Below are 17,489 nucleotides of genomic sequence, written 5' to 3'. Positions count from 1 at the left end.
CTACACTTTTTGCACACGAAGGGCTATCTGAAAATAACCTTAAAGGCCTGATCTTAAACCACAAATAGCAGGAAGTTCTTAGTTAGGGCTGAAACTCTGTCAGGACTTTACGTTCCCCTTGGGCTGCAATATTACAGCATATTTGGTATTTAGGATCACCTGACGGCACAAGCTCCCTCCCCTCCTCCCCCGTTAGATGACCTCTATCTCTAACACTTAAGCATAGCTGGGTATGATAGAAACTGGTCTTTCTGACTTGACTCTTAACTTCTTTTATTTTTGTGACTTTTACCTGATCCCTTGGCCTTAATTATCTGTAGCTTCAGTAGGAATTTGTATCCTATCAAAAAGCTAAATCTAAAACCAAACTAAAACAAACAAACAAAAAGGTATATGATTTTTCTATGGTTCTGTAATATATTTAGAAATTGCTACAAACAGAAAAGATACTGTGAGTTATTATATAACTAAAATTCAGATTTCTTATATTATTTCCAATAACCCCCAGTTTAAGGTTTTTCTAAATAACAAAATTCTTGCTGGGTCATTATTTATATATCCTTTAGTCAGACACTAGTTCTGTATTAGTCACAACAATATTTTGTGATAAAATAATGTCTTTCCACTGAGTACAAACCAAGAGATTGAATCTACAGTGACACAACGATACAGTTGTTAGATATTAATGTCACTGTAGTCAACCATAAAAACTTATATAGATTTGTATTGAGGAAAACTGGAACCCCACAACTGCTGCAAAGTCATGAGGTCATTTCAGCAGTGTATATGTCTGGAGATGATAGGCCTCTGGTAGTAATTTTATTACAGAAAATATAGGGGGCATAGATGTGGTTTAAAGGACTAGGGACAGATTCCTCTGGATTAACAAGGTCCTCGTCATGAGTGGTTGGCCGTTGCCTCTGCCAGGTTAGCTTCAGAACTTCATCTATTGAATGGAAAGCAGTGATAAGGTCTGGAGCTGATCACCAGCCATTGACTACATATTTTTGCATAGCAGGTGAGATGGCCCCAGACCATGGATCTTTTAATCCTGCAAGGGATTCCTCTTTTACTATACAGAAAGTGAAATTGTGGTGGTCCCAAATATTCACTGAGGTAGTCAATGTCCCACACTTGTTTTTAAAGTTTTAAATTTGAACCCCACAGATGACTAAATTCTGGCCTCCCATGAAGAATTTTCAAGGTGTGGGCACAGGCTATTTAAAACGTCACCCACTTTCTGAGCAGTGGCCTGTGGGTTAACAGATCTGAGCCACTGGAGCTTCCCCAAGAGCCAGACCAAGGCTGCAGAACAGATTTGCACAAAATCTTCATAGTCTTCAGCACTGCACATTTCTTCACCGAACTGAACAGGCATGGTAACTGGTGCATCAAAGACATGGAACTAAAATGCTCACAGCACTGTGAATGGGGTCGGAGTTCTGTGGTATAAAAATTGGTGTAATCTCCCCTCCTTCTACTGCATGTGCACTGAATGTGCTATTGTCTTTGGGCTCTGACACCCAGACTGTGCAGGTGAGAAGATATAAGTACTGACAGCTGACCGAAAATAGAGCTCTGATTCACAGCTTATCCCAGGATCTATGCAGTGAGCAAAGCCAGAATGAGATCCCAAATGATTAGGTTATAAAACTTGGAGTCCTGTTTGTATTGCTGTCTCCAGTCCTGTTAAGCCCAAAGGAGATGCACAGATGCTGAGCTGCTGCCATTAAAAGTGTTGCTGTGGTAAGTTCTAGGAAAAGTTCTCCAAATGTTTCTTGCACATAAAATGTTTCATTTTTTACTGGTAACAAGATTCTTGGCACGTTGTTGTATCATCTATCAACTACCACAGGTATGTATTTTATTAACTACTGAAGACAAAGCCTGATGAGAACAATAATAGAGAAAAAGGAAAAAAAAAAAAAATATATATATATATATATATATATGCCCCATTTACCTTCAGGTAATGAGCTGAGATGCCTAAAACTGGTATCATTCTCTCTGGTATGTGCCTGTGTATGGTCAATCTTAAATAAATAAATAAATAAATAAATAAATAAATAAATAAATAAATAATGTCTTTGCAGAGTGGCAATCATTTCAGACCTCAGGGTAAGCTAGAATTAGTAATTACTTCCACCCTGAAGATTCTGGGAGCTCATACTGCTAAAATAGGAGCATCAGTGTTATTGGAAAAGCAGCACATTTAGACTAATATACAGGTATCAGAGAGGTCACAGAATGAGTTTCTTTTCCCTTCAGGAAGTGTTGGATCTGCTGTAGGTTGCTAGCCCAATGACACTCTGATGAAATCTCTAAAGGAAAGAATAAGTTTGTGGAATCCTGATTTCAGTCATAGGATTAGCAGACCATGGAAAGCAAATGTTGCCTTTCTTCCCCCCATATTATGGAGTCTTCCTTTAATTGTTAAATATAGTGAATATGAGTCTTATCATATCACATGATATTAAGAAAATAATAAATCACAAGGTAAAAGTGGCTGACATTCCCTGAATCAATATACATGTACCCCTAATTCTATCAGGTACACTATAAAGCTGTCTGTCTTTATCTCTGTCTCTGTTTGCATACAAAGGCATTTTCCTTTTCTACATGTGTATTTGTGTTTGTAACTATGTATGCAATTCCTTGCATTCCATTATTTTACCACCTAGAAAAAATTCTTTCACCTCTGTGAGTTATAATTCTTTTTGATCCTTTTCCATAGACCAGCCTGGAGTTGATGAGTGGGAGGATACCCCTACCAAGTTTCCAGGCTAGCAGAAATGTATATATCACAGCAGTAGAGAGAGGGCTTTTCTGTAAAACATGTGGCATAGGCATAATCCACAGCAAAATGATGTGATGTCCAGGCTTTGCTGGCATTCCAGTTGAGTGTCCCAATTCACACTGGTCTTTTTCTCATAGGCCCAATCTTAGCTCATGTCACCAAAACCTTTGGTTCCTGTGAGGTCATTAAATCCTTACTCATTTTCCAGCAGATATGGGAATTGCATGCAAGCAAATGCAACGTACACAAATCATTCCAGCCACCCTTGCATTAAATGAACTTTTTTAAGAAGCTGGTTTTGACCTGATAGAATATAATGGTTTCAAGGGAACCATATAGCCATTACAATCCATCATATAAATGAATACTTAGGGACACCTAAATCCAAAGATTATTTGACTGTTATATACATACTTGCACTGAGGGGGCTGGAGGATAGACCCCTAAAATCGGCAGTGAAAACATCTGTACCTTTAGGAAATTCTTCTTAAATATGAGCATGTACATAAACTTTATCAGTTTTCCAAAAAAGAGAAGTTTATTTTAAATCAAAGTGACCCCCAGCATCAAGTTACATTTTGGATATATTGCTAGCAAATTATCAGTTTAGAAAAGCAAAGGATTTTAGAAAGATAAAGGTATTTTATGACCAGTACTGATTGTGGACTCAGGTTCCTCTATAACCTGATGCTTTTTCACGTGTTATTGATTATTGTGTACTGTACTCCTTTAACATCTATGGCAGATACTGTAAAGCTAAGCAAAAGCAAGCAATATAAAAAAAAAAAAAAAAAAAAAAAAAAAAAAAAAAAAAAGCCCTCCAAACTCTGCTTTCGCTTCCTTTTGTTGCTCTCTTGTACTGTAAAAACAGATAAATGGTTTCCTCTTTCAAATACAACAAAAAGAAATGACTCCTGGGAGGAGCCCTAGGATGCCAAGTTTTAGCCTGGATTGAATTTTTATGACCACTGTAAAAACTCCTGAAAATAGGAAATTATAATGGAAATGCTGACTCTCACTGCAGCAGTGTGAGCAGAACCACCACGGCATTATTAGTGATCTAAAGGGGCTGGAAGTTAAAGTGGAATCATTTACACAACCACCTCACACCACTTTGCAAACAAGGGGTGGTGGGGGGGGAGATTTTGCACTTAATTAGTTGCTTGTGAAGTCCATTGTGATTCTTAAAGAGGATAAATCCCCTATCGCTCCATTCCGTGCTCTGGCTTTTCTTTCCCAGTCTGCAAAAGCTGCTGGCAGAGAGTTCTGCCCTTGTTGGGTGACCAGCACCCGATGTGTAAGGGGGCACGGGGCCATGCCATGCCGTAACTCCTTGCACAGACTCCACTTTAGACTTTTACAGGGCGGCTGCTTAAGCGCCTGCGGATCGCTCCCCGTCTGCAGTAGCTCGCTAGCGAAGGGCAGCAATATATTAATGCGCTGGGTCACATCTCAGCACCGCACTAAAAATCAAGCGAACAATTCCCCCTCGCTAACAAAATGGAGATGCTCCAAAGTTTGCCTTTGATTTTCACTGAGCCCTAGAAGTACAAGTTTAAAAAAAAAAATGGTAAAAGTTGGCAGAAGAACGCTTTATCCTCATCTGTGCCGATTTGGGTTCGGGAGGGCGGGGGTTGCTATCACAAGGGTATGTACTCTGCACTGCGGGAGCAGCTTCCACCCGCGTTGTTTGCTGCTATTCCTCCGTGTCTTGTCATTAGCAGTTAAAATAATAAGGCTTCGTGGGACCTGAGCGGCCAACCAGGGGTCGAGGAGAGGGGGGGGTCACTTTCGGTAGGGGGGTACCGGAGCCCCCGGGCTCCGCCGCCCCCTCGCTCCGGCGCTGCGTGCTCAGCCCCGACGGGCTCTTTTCCCTTCCTGGCCCTTTCTGCCTCTCTCTTCTCCGACGGAAAATCGGAGCCCGGTTTCTCCGGGGGGGCGGTCAGAGCCCGCACACTTAATCTTTCACCGCGGTCAATAGCAAAAACGCAGGAAGGGGGGAAAAAATCCGGCAAGACAAAGCAGAGCAGAAATATGTGTATATATATGCCCCAGGTGGCACTGAGAAAAAGAGGTCCTGTCTCTTGGGGCGCTTGCCCGGAGAGGCATGAGGACAAGGGGGGGGGGACGCTGCGGTGCACTTGTGCCTTCTCTTTGCCTCCGGGGCTGGCTCCATCCCTCTCCGGGCAGCTCCGGGAGCGAGGAGGTTTTGGAGCCTCCGCTGAGCCCAGGCGGCTGCTCCCCGCTCCCTTCCCCCGGGAGGTTTGGGAACTGCAGGGCTGCCGACCGGAGGCAGCTTTGACCGGCCATCCCCCACCCACCCCCGCGTTGCGGGGGGCGAGATGTTTGCCGGGCTCGGGGAGGCGAAGCAACCCTTGAAACCCTCCGAGCTACCAAAATGTCCCCACCCTGCCCCGCCGGACCCTCTCCTCCTTGCGAGCTTAGCGAGGCGCCTGCGGCTGATGCTTCGCAAGTGGCATGGTGGTTTCTGCTCGATAAAAGCTTTTCCGAGGGGCAAGCGCCGTTCCCTGGTGGGGAGAAAATCCCAGAGAAGCAAAAGGGAGTTTTATCCCGCACATGGCTACGGGATGGGGCCGGGAATCGTTATTTTTCCAAAGGTCAAGCGGGTCCCGAAGGTGAAGACTGGTGCCCCGGCTGAGGGAGGGAAGAGGAGCATCAGTGGGGCTGCTCAGCCCCCTCGCAGCACGCGTGTAGGCGAATCCGGGGGTGCCCGGCATTCGCGCGAGCTAAACCCAGAGGAGGAGCGACCCCCGGTACCTGCGCTGCGCAGGATTAGCCCTCGGACCCCAAACTCGTTGAAGACGAGGTGACGAGCGCAGACGGCTTCGGGCGGGAGGGAAGGAGAAATGCCCTCGGATGCGCTCCCCGTGCCTCACGTCTGCTCCGCAGGTGGGGCTCGAAGCCGCACCCCCGGTACCGGCCCCGGCCCCGGCTCCGCGCTGGCCCCGGCGCTGCGGGAGCGGAGCGGGGAGGGAGCCCCGGCACCGTCCGGGACGGTGCTCCCCGCAAAAACGGGGCGCAGCCCCCAGTGGGGGGGGGGGGGCTTCACCTGGAAGACAAAGTGGGGCAGGATGGGGAAGGAAGCGGGGATGGGTTTGGGCAGGGGATGGAGGTGGAAAAAGGGATGGGGGCTGCGGTCTCCCCAGTCACCTCGCAGATCTCTCTTGAAACGAATTGGATTTCTCTGTCACGTCTAAATCCTACAAACGTGGCTGGATTTGGGAGCAGATGCCTTCACTTTTTACGAGTCTCTTGAAGTTGTAACATTCCTAATCGACAGCAGATCTTCGCTGTGGAAAAGCGCAACGTATTCCCTGCGTGTCAGTGCTAATAGTGGTTTTGTATCCCGTTCCCGGTATTAGGTTCCCCACCGTTACAAGTTGACATAATGCAAATTAGCAAGGGACATCATAAAAATCCATCCGAGAATAAAGGTTTTGGAACAGCATATCCTTCATAACTTAAACACCAGATATTTAAACCAAATGCACTTAACAAGACAGTTAACCTGAAACTTCAGTTCAATCGCCAGTGGGTTGACAAGTCCAAATATTTTTATTTTTTAACAAATACCTATATATCAGGCTATACGTTATCCAGGCAGCCTTCAGCTACAGCTTCCAGTTATACTCTGGGGCGGAATAATATCCTAACGATCCGCTTTGATTTTAAAATATTTTCGCGTGGGAATAATTTTCTGCGTCTCCCTCCCCCCCCATACGCCGAGATCTTTTACTGCCCTTTATTTCTATGTTTAAGTATTTATTCGGGAGTGATGGTTTCTGTAACTGGAAGTGCATTTTTTTGGTTCCTTTGCAGGCAGCACGTGCAGGTATCATTGCTGTTGTTGAGTTTACCATCTCAACTCGTCTGCTACTTTTATAAAGAGAATTGCATGGCTTTTTTTTTTTTTTCTATTTAATACAAGCGCCCACCCCCAGCTATACAAAGAGAGAGAGTCTTCCTCCGGGAAAATAGAAATGTCCAGTTAGAAGGGTGTATCTCCTGTCTTACTCCTGGCTTAGGGACGCTTGGGGATCTTACAGTCGTGTTCTGACAATAGGACTTGAAAACTGTTTTTGAAAAGGCAAACTTATTCGAAGGCATCGGCTTACAGCTTCGGCCACAGGATGACACTTTCGGCATTTCGATCCCCAGAATAGAAATAAAAGTGCTAGCTTTGGGGAGGGGTGTAGGTGGGAGGACAAGAAACATTAAAGGAAATTAGGAAAAAAAATAAATAAAAATAAGAAGAAAGAAAGGAAAGAAGAGCACGGAATGAGAAAGAACTGAAGAAGCTGAGATGGGGGAACGTCTTTGCTTTGCCTCTGCCCCATAAAAATGCCACTCGTTTACAAAAGAAGGGAACGAAAATCTCGCCTGCCCAGAGCAGTGAGCAGTGTTAGACCCCAGACTCTTCCCTGAAACTGGGATGTTTTGGAGATGAAATTGCAATGCTAGGGCTTATTTCTCCACTCTGCCGTCGTGTTTATGAACACTTATTCTCCAGGATGACAACGCGATGGACAGTTGCTTTCTTGTTGCCGCTTTTTATTTTTTTTTAATTTATTTGTTTGTTTGCTTTTCCTTCTCAGATGGGCAAAAATCAGTGTAATAACAGCAGTGACATGAACAATAAAAAAACACGCGCGTGTCCCTGAGCACGGTACCATGTTATCCTGACGGATCTGTCTTCGCTAACGTATTATATTACCCTAGTTCCTCGGGACAATGTAATACACCCAAGCAATTTTTCCCCCTTCACGGGTCTAGAGGAGTGTGAATGGATGGATGAATAGTAAAACAAATAAGCAAGGAGATTATGGCCTCAGGATTAATTATAAAGCACGTTTAACCCTTTTTTCTTTCGAGGGCTGTTTTGCTTTGCCTGCTTCTCCCGGGAAGTAAGATCCCCGCGGACTTATCAGGGCTCTGAAGCGAGGGCTCCGCGGGACTCCGCGCACCGCGGATCCGCGCCTGGGTGCGGGGTGAGACGGTCCCGGGCCGCGGGAGGAGGGACGGGAGGAAAGCACCAAGGTCAGGGGTGCCGGGGGGAAAACGGGGACCGGGAAGGAGGCTGGGGCGGGGGGAAGCGCTTCCAACCCGGGGGTGGACTCCTCACAGGTAAGTGCCTCCGGGAATCGTCCTGCGGACGGCTCCAAAGGGGGACAACAACTTGCAACCCCCTGAATCCTCACAGAGGGAGCAGATCCCTCCCTCCTTCTACCCCACTTCCTCCTCCCCCCCCCCTTTTATTAAATTATTTTTTCCTTTTTTTTTTTTTTTTTTTTTTCCCCTCTCTGCGCAGATCCCGGCCGGTCGTGTCCCGCCGGGCGGCGGGGAGGGGGCGCAGCGAGCCGGGTGCGGAGAGGTGCGGAGAGGCGCGCAGCCCGGGCGCAAGCAGCGCGATCGCGCAGCGCCTCCGGGGAGCGAGAGCATCCCAGAGCCTCCGCGGTGCTACGCGGAGCCGCCCCGGGGTTCTCGGGCTTCTCCACTCCGCGGAGGGGTCCCGAGAGTAGCGGACCCCGGGGAGATGCCCCTGGGGGGGTGCTGCGGGAGCGGAGCCGGGGCGGGGAGGAAGAGATCACACGTTTGCGGGCTGCGAGCCCCGGGCTGCTACGCCTGCAGGAGAAGCGGGGTTGAAAAGTTGGTTCTTCCCAGCCAGAAACTTTCTCCCTGCGTGCGCATGCCCGGAGTCTGGTGGGAGGTTGAGGGGGGAGCTGGGAGGGGGGGGTTGAAATAAGGAGGAGGCTGGAGGGAAGGGATCGGTTCAGTCTGAGCTCGGCTACTCCCGGGCGCGTTTGCACTCCGGCACACGCTCACGGCGCCGGGAGCGGGAGGAGGGATAGCACCTCCGTCTCCATCAGCCAGAGCACCTGGACACCTGGCCCCGCTGCTCGCTCGGATCTGCCTGTACCCGCTGGAGGAGCAGTGGGGTGGGGTGGGGAGAAAGCTGTGCCCCCCAGGGCCAGCAGAGACACTGACCTAGCCAAACGTTTTTTTTTTTTTTTTTTTACTTTTTTTTTTTTTTTATTATTATTATTATTATTATTATCTTTTTATTTTACCAGCTCCAATTTAGCCCAGGATCTTTTAACTGCTGCCAGCGGTGGAGCACAGATCGGGATTAGGTAAATAAAAAGAACAACTCGTTTTGTTTGGTTTTTGTTTTGCCAAGCCTCGGGGGTTGGGGATATCAATCCAAACACCTTCTTTTCTCTCCCTCCTTTCTTTCTTTCCCCCCATCCTCTCTCATCATCCTCTGGATGGTGCAGAAGTGGGGAGATTCTGGTTCACGTGAGGAGAACTGTTCTCCTTGGGGCGGGCGAAGGGCTGGGGGAAGCCTTCACATGGGGCTCGGATATTTTGATGCTATTTAAAGGTTTGTCTTTCCCTCTCAAAGTTGTTTATCCCCCCTTGCGGAGGAGCTGTGTTTTTAACCCGAGCTAAAAATGACACATACTAGCTGCAAACCAGAAGTCTGAAACCAGAAGTCTGAAAGTCTGAATGTCCTTTATGGACTTGATCATTCAGCTTCTTCCTGGATTTCTTTCTCTCTTTCTTTCTTTCTTTCTTTCTTTCTTTCTTTCTTTCTTTCTTTCTTTCTTTCTTTCTTTCTTTCTTTCTTTCTTTCTTTCTTTCTTTCTTTCTTTCTTTCTTTCTTTCTTTCTTTCTTTCTTTCTTTCTTTCTTTCTTTCTTTCTTTCTTTCTTTCTTTCTTCTCAATTTTTAGTATTTTAGGGTCTGAGAAGCCTTCCCTGTTTCTTCCCAAGGCCATAACAAAAATGGATCTATTGTTTATATTTGTCTGAATGGATCAAAACAAGTTCTATGTAGGGAGAAACTGGGCTTCTCCCGAGGCCGAGCCTATAAACTGTCAGTGCAAAGCCGAGGATTAGGGTACAGTTGTTATTCCTGGCTTTTGGGAGGGAAACTATAAAAAATCGAGCGTAATACCGTCAAGCTGCGGGAATTGTCCGATAAAACGCAAGCAGGGCGGGAGGCTGAGAGCCGTCTCCCGGACAGGTGCACAATGGGTCCAGTTCAGCACGACCCAAGTCAGTGGAGGAGAAGGGCCATCCCTTAAACCAGCGGTGGGCTCGGGACCCGAAAGCGGTAGGACAGCGCCGTGCAGCTCCTCTCCCGGAGCCTGGCCGCCGGGTGGCCCGGGACGGCTCCGCCTCGGTCTGCAGGGCCTAGGGATGCGCCTCGGTGCCCTGCCGAGGTGTCACCGCTAAGGGTTTTGTCCACCACCCGTGGCAGAGTGTGCTGTGGCCGTGGGGAGGCAGAGGGAAGAAATCAAGTTTGCTGCTGGGAGAGAGGAGGGACGTAGGGGAGGCACCGGGCGTCTCTGGGGAGAAATCGAGAATGAATCCCGTACTGGGGGTTGTGCGTGGGGGTGGGTGAACAGAATACACACAAAAAAACTCCCAACCCTATTAAAAATACTTCTGCAGAGAGCGGGCTGCGGAGCCTGGCCGCTGCGGCCACCCCGCCGGCACCCACCCAGCTGCGCTCCCGCCCGTGGCCCTCGCAGCCACCGGCCCGCGAGGATGGGGACCCTGTTTGATTTTATTATTATTATTATTATTATTATTAATATTTGGTTTGGTTTTGGATGAAGGCTGCCCCGGCCAGTGTGGTGATTGCAGTCGGACCCTGGTTATTATTGTTATTATTATTACTGCGAGGCTAAGATCCACCGCATTCATCAGCATTCGCAATGGTGGTCTGGCGAAACTTGTCAACACTGATTTCGTGATAAAATGTGAATGATGATTTTATAAGGATTGAAGGGAGATATCCAAGGCACATGCTGACTGAGTCCTTCCAGTCCTCATTAATGTTAGCAATTAACTCTTTCACGCTCAATTAGCCCCGAATAAACCCGCTTTAATAGATTCTGCACACTTCATTAATACTTTGAATAAAACTGTGCTGAACAATGCACTGTATTCCTCAAGAACACCACATTCGAACAATGCGGAGCGAAAGGGCAATTTCATTCCCTTTCTAGCTACTTTCCCAAACACAGATAAATTGTAAGTTCTATTTCCTCGGTTAAACTGATAGGAAGGGAAAATCTCTTCCTCCAGAGGGGACAAAATGAGTGGCCGACCTGGTGGCAAAATGCTGCACAGCGATGCGATACAGCCGAAGGGACAGGGCTACCAGACTTTAAAGGAATCTGGCAAAACAGGAGGACTCTTCCCGACAGATGAACCTGATTGCTCTAGTTTGAGGCTATCCCAGGAATGCAGCATTTTATGCCCGCTACTTTATCATGTTTGTAAAAATAAGCAACGTTCTCAGGGTAATTTACCTCCTCCATTCTCCCATGTGGAACTAATTAGCAAACCTCATTATTTATGAGTCAGGTATTTAATGTAACAAATATCCCTTTCAAAGGACACATCGGAAATTGATAATTCAAGGTAGAAAGGAAAAATACTGGCTAGCACAGTTACCTAAAAATCCATTTAATTTCACTTCTTGCTATGTTACCAACTAAAGACGGCTGATTTATTTATTTATTTATTTATTTATTTATTTATTTATTTATTTTGTATATAGCGGTGGTAAAATGTAGTCTGGAAGGTTAAGATTATAATGGTCTTAAAACAATGGCAACTGGACAATAGCATTACCGTATCTTCAGACAGGACAAAGGGTAAGAAAACTGGACACAGATGCAGTCTTTCAAGTTTATGATCCTATTTTTGCAGCATAAATTTATCTTGGCATGAGTGGATTTTGTTTCAGTCAGAACACAAGTGGTTTGTTCTTAATTACTCACCGAGCAAGTTTGTGTTAAAATATAAAACCTCGCACAGTTTTATTGTGATGGGGGAACTGAAGCAGAGAACTCGTGGGGTCTTCTTTTAAAAAATAAAAATAAATAAATAAATAGAAAGAAACCCCGATAACGATCTGTTTACATGAAACTGAATTAAAGGTGGAGGTGACACCGAAATCAAAGAAACATTGATCTCTCTGCGGGCAAGCGGGAAAGCGGAGAATTACTGTGCTGTGAAACACTCTCGCTTTGATGTCCCGAAGAGAGGGGACTTCTTTATGAAATACTATGAAATACTCTGGTTCTATATTTTTTGACTATCCCGGTCGCACAGAGCAAAAGTGTAGCTTACATTTCTGGAAGAGTGCCAAGAAACTTGTAGTAACGTGAACATTCTACTCTCACCTTCTATTTCTCCCCTCTTTCACCCCCCCCCCCCCTTTTTTTCCCCCTATGTTCTTTATTTTTTTATTATTTTTTATTTATTTTTTTTTAATAGAACTGTTTTAGCAAAGGAAAGGAAAAAAAAAAAAAAAAAAAGCGAGGGCACTGGATGCTATGTGATTCTATTACCAATCAACCGTATTTGCTTTTGATTTCTACCCCCTTCTTCATTTGGAAAATCGAAACTGATTTTTATTTTTATTTTATTTTTAATTTTATCGGGCAAGAATTAATACAAATTCGCATAATAGATTTTTGCTTGTACGTTCCAAATCAAATGTTTTCTGTGGATCCAAAGAAAGACAGGAATAAGTCCAGAAACTAACTCAGTTTGCAATAGCATCTTTCATGCTTGAGAGATCTAGGAGTTCCTGGCCAGGAAAACAGGCACAGAGCCGTTGTGACATACAGAAACAGACATTTCAGGTACCCAGACAAGAGTGTTTTCCATGTACTTTGCTCTTGGGGTCATTGATCGAGGCACTTGTGCTGCGAAGTGGACACTCCTAATGTAAGGGCAGCACTAACAAAATAAAAAGCATTTCCCCAACTGAAGAACAAAACTGGTTGGTTCACCAGCCCTAAACAGTTAAAAATATATATATATAAATAAAGAAAAGAGGGAGGAGAATATAATATGTTAGGTTTTTGATCAGCTACTATCTAAATTATATCCAATTAAAGAAAGCAAAATGTCACACTCTCTTATTCTGGGTCATTGCGATGGAATTCCACTAAGGTTTGAGTCTCTCTTCCTGCTGCTGATTTATGTAAAGCGGTGTGAAAGGTGGACATGGTGTACAGGGCCGCTCAGAGTAAGTTTCTTGCTCTCACACCCTCCCAGTCACAGCTCCTCAGTCCAGGCTACAGCCCAAATATAAATCAGATTTGTTTCCCTGGTCATTAGAACTCTTCTGTCACCAGTGCTTCTCTGTCCTGTTCCTCCTATCTCCCCAGCCCGGGGAGACAACCTTTGCTCTGCAGCACTTTGCTGCCTCCTTTTCTCCAAAGGGGCTTCACTCTTCATGTGGGAATGTACCTCCTCAGGCTGAGTGTCCCGGGGATCCTACAGGGACCCTGTGGGAATCTTGCAGGGATCCTAAAGAGACTCAGCAGGAGCCCTGGAGGGGATTTTACGGGACCCTGTGTGGATCCTGCAGGGATCCTATGAAGAATCATATAGGCACACTTGTGGGCACTCTATATGGATCCCATAGGAAAGGAGCCCCACTGAGGGCAAATCCCGGAAATCACCAGGGGAAAGGAGCATAAGCTCTGGGATGTGGAATAAGGAGGCTCCCAGGGGTGTAGGGATGCAGTGCTTCTAAAACCCATGGGTGCTCTCTCACACCACAAAAAGGGTAGGCTCTGTCCCCTCTGCCAGCCCTAAGGAGGCATCTCCTGCCAAATGGTTGACAGCAGCCAGGGCTGTGCTGAGGGCTCAGTTTGCAGGCAGGGCCAGATGCGCCTCGATGCTGCTGTCTGGTAGCATTTTCTCCTCCGCCTTGTGGGGTGGAATCGGTAGGGATCTGGCCCAGAGTAGAGGCTGGGGGCTTGGCAAGACCCCCGAAACATAGAGCAAAGTGGTGGTACCCAGTCAAGAGAAAGGCTGTGGCCCTGCAGCTGGTGGGCTGGGTATTCCTGCGGGTAGGGTCCCTCCAGCCGTTGTCTTTTTCCCTTGTGAAGGGCTTTAATTAAGCAACTGTCCTAGACTAGGACATGGGCTTAAAGCCAGGCACTTCCCCTTGGGGAGAGCAAATGGCACTTCAGATTTGTCACCCAGAAACAGCATTTTCCCATTTCTTTTTGCAGTACATAGAGGGAGAGCTGTTGTTTGTTTCTTTTTATTTTTATTTATTTTTTCTTTTTTTTTCCCCCCAAGATATTTTAGTGTATTTTCTCTGTTTGAATGAGGGAGGATGTTTAGTTCTGAGCACCCTACCGCCTCCACCACCCCAGAGGCAGAGGCCTGGCTGAGGGAAGACCATGGGGAGATGAGCAAACAAGAACTAAGCACCCGCTCTCTACATAAACTCAACAGTCAGGGATAAAGACAATTTTGGGAGACAGACTGAGTGGGCAAAATCCTACCATTTTAGAAAGTAGGCGTCCCTCAGCCTAAGGGATTTTTAGTTTTGTTGGAGAACATCTACCTATATGGTCCAAAATATTATCTCTTGCTGTCTAAGTGCAGATGTTCATCAGGGGCATACCTGGCACACAAGTGCTATTGAGGGAGTGAATAACTGTAGATGGGGCATACCCTCTGTGTGTGATGGATGGGGAGAAGGAGACTCTGGAGACCTGTGGGGATACACTCACAGTCAAGAACTGGTTGGGCCTCTCCAAGTCCAAAGCAACTTCTTCCTGTGGCTTTGGAGAGGGGAATTAATAAAGGATGAGGTGAGAAATACCCATTTCTTTGTATAAATCTACCTCTTCCTCTTCTCTTCCCCGTCTTTATTTTCCAGATCTTTTCCTCCCCTGTTCCCAAGATCCTCGTCCCAAGCAGCCACCATGGGAAGTAAGACTCTGCCGGCCCCAGTGCCTATCCATCCTTCCCTCCAGCTCACCAACTACTCCTTCTTGCAAGCATTCAATGGGCTGCCTGCTGTGCCCTCTGATCACCTCTCCAACCTCTATGGCTTCAGCGCCCTTCACGCCGTACACCTGCACCAGTGGACTTTGGGGTACCCAGCCATGCATCTGCCTCGTTCTTCTTTCTCCAAGGTGCCCAGCGTGTCGAGCCTAGTGGATGCACGTTTCCAGCTGCCCACCTTCCCACTCTTTCCACACGTCATCCAGCCCAAGCAAGAGGCTACTAATGTGACCCTCAAAGCCAAACCTCGCTTTGATTTTGCCAATTTAGCAGTGGCTGCCACGCAAGAGGACCACTCTAAACTGGGACAGGCAGACAGCCAGGGCTCCCCCCCAGGGCTGGGGTCTTTACTTGAGGTGACTAAACTCTCTCCAGAGAAGAAACCCACACGGGGAAGGTTACCTTCCAAAACCAAGAAGGAGTTTGTGTGTAAATTCTGTGGCAGGCACTTCACCAAGTCCTACAACCTTTTGATCCATGAAAGAACCCACACTGATGAACGACCCTACACATGTGACATATGCCACAAGGCCTTCAGAAGACAGGATCACCTGAGGGATCACAGGTAACTATTCTCCTTGCTGTTTTTCCCTTTGTATCTGTGCTTTCCCAGTTACCCACCTACAGTTGTAAAAGTGCTTGTTAGAAAGGTCACATCCCCAGTCCCACGGCGGTGTTCCTTCCATGTTTTTCTCTGTTCAGTACTGGTAGAGAAACCCAGACAAGTCACTTTGTAAGACAAGCTTGTTGTACTCACCCACCCTGCAGAGATGACTTGCACAGTCTCCTTAGCTTCCACAGATATTTTCACCCTCATTTTGCACCATCTTGTACCCTCTACATTTTGATCATTTAGAAGTGTCATGAAGACACTAAGCCTGGTGACCCTAAAGTTAGAGGGAAGCTCCTTGTCCCTAAGAAGGGCACCCCTGTGCACCTCTGACATCTCCCTCTCTTCTTGCACTCACAAACAGTTGATTACCCTAGGGTTGCACTCTGGTGCTCTCAGTCTCAGTGGTAGGTGTAAAAATCTCCAGTGTGTTTTCCATCAAGTAAGATCACTGCTGAGTTCAGGCCAGTTGTTTCTGACATCTTGATTGTTTTTCTCTTCCTAGATATATCCATTCTAAAGAAAAGCCTTTTAAGTGTCAAGAATGTGGGAAAGGATTTTGCCAGTCCAGAACGCTAGCTGTCCACAAGACACTGCACACGCAAGTAAAGGAACTGAAACCTGCCAAACTTAAGTGCTGAATTTCCAGCTTCCATGAACTTTTCCTCCCCTTCAGACTTTACACCAAAACCAGAAAAAAAAAAAAAAAAGAAAAAAGAAAAATGAAAAAAAAAAGACAAACTAAACAAACCCTGTCAGGATGGGAGCACAGAACTTTGTGTTTGTTTTTGTTTGTAGTTTAAAAAGAGCAAAATCCCCCCTGGCAACCCACTTCTTCAGCCATGGGTTAAAATGATATTTGGCATTTAAAATATACATGAATGATGCAGAAAGTGCTATGTGATTTGTGTGGTTTTGATAAACTTTATGCCAAAAGGTGGTGCTCACGTGTTGGACAGGAATCTGTTTAAAAACAAACAAAAACCCACCAAAAAAAAAAACACAAACAAACCAACAAATCCACAAAAATACTCCCACAGAAAATCCTAACAACCCTCCACCCCACCTGAAGTCGTAGATTCCAAAAGTATTACTTAAAAAGAAAAAGGAAAAAAAAAAACTCTTATTTTATACTTTTTTTTTTTTTTTTTTTTTTTTTTTGACTGTATAAAGCTTCTTATTTTTACACTTCAGGAAATACAGAGAATTCCGGAAGATGATTAAGAACTGAAACTGTGGTTTCTCATCACAGCACCATTAGAACAAGAAGGGAGACTTGCTATTTTGTTTTCTTAAAAGGAGAAGAAAATTAATGTTTGGAAATGACCTAAAACTCTCAAGTGAAGAGTCCTATAAAGTGATGGAAAATGAATCCAGATCTTAGACCCGCAGGTCCCTGGTATCAGGATAAATCAGTGTTCTTGGGACATGGAGACCTTTATTTTTGCCTTGCGGTCTAGTGTGCTGCGAGGAGGTTTGTAATGCGTGGACTTATTTAAAAAATCCCAAAGGAAAGAAAGATGGCAATATGTCAAACTGATGGTATGCACAACGTGGTTTTAGTGGTACTTTAAAGTCTTCATGCATCTTGATGAGACAGAACAAATCTCAACCTGAGAGCATATTTTTCTAAATGCTGGCTTTCTGAACAGTGTATTCAAATTAAGAGACATTCCAATAAGTTTTGTTTATTAAAAAAAAAAAAAAGTTGTATGGCTGTTTGGCACTTTATGCTGATTATTGGTAATTGACATTTATCACTGGATTGTGTGTGTTTTTTAAGTATTAAAATAAATCGTTATTTTACAGGCAAGTCTGCACGGACTTCATATGTGTTCATTTGGTTTCAGATCTCCCCCTTACCAAACCCTCTCTATCCATATTCAGAACATTTTTTTTTTTTTCCAAGTGAGCTTGATATTTCCTCAGTGCTTGTTTCTACCAGTCTTGGAAAGTCTGTATTTTTCCTTAATGCATAAACTTTCTCCCCTTCTTTTTTCCTTTTTTTTTTTTTCCTTTCCTACCTCCCTTTCCTCCCTCCTCCCCCCCCCCCCCCCCCCCCCGCCCCCTCTTCCATCCCCCCCTCCCTTTTCTTTTTTAAAGGCTAACAAAAGTAAACAGAACTGTTGGGAGTCAAATAATTTTGCTTCCAGTGTGGAAAAAAATCGTCTTGGGTAACTAAATCTTGGGTATTAGCTGATAAGATTAGGTGTCAGAAGTGT

The 17,489-nt window shown here is 45.6% G+C and overlaps 1 protein-coding gene across 2 annotated transcripts; it reads left to right on the top strand.

Moving 5' to 3' along the window:
• Positions 1-8,226: 8,226 nt before the first annotated feature.
• Positions 8,227-16,354, top strand: OSR1 (odd-skipped related transcription factor 1). 2 transcript variants are annotated; one of them, XM_084514574.1, is made up of 4 exons: positions 8,227-8,464; positions 8,890-8,949; positions 14,530-15,222; positions 15,773-16,354. In XM_084514574.1, the coding sequence occupies exons 1-4, from the start codon at positions 8,352-8,354 to the stop codon at positions 15,906-15,908; spliced, it is 1,002 nt and encodes a 333-aa protein (XP_084370700.1). In that variant the 5' UTR covers positions 8,227-8,351; the 3' UTR covers positions 15,909-16,354. The 2 variants fall into 2 exon arrangements, with proteins under 2 accessions (XP_084370700.1, XP_084370701.1); XM_084514575.1 differs by lacking the exon at positions 8,227-8,464 and adding an exon at positions 8,592-8,754.
• The last annotated feature ends 1,135 nt before the right edge of the window (positions 16,355-17,489 follow it).

Source organism: Aythya ferina (genome assembly GCF_964211825.1).
Source record: "Aythya ferina genome assembly, chromosome: 3".
Taxonomy (NCBI): Eukaryota; Metazoa; Chordata; class Aves; order Anseriformes; family Anatidae; genus Aythya; species Aythya ferina.
This window is presented reverse-complemented; position numbering and strand designations above follow the sequence as displayed.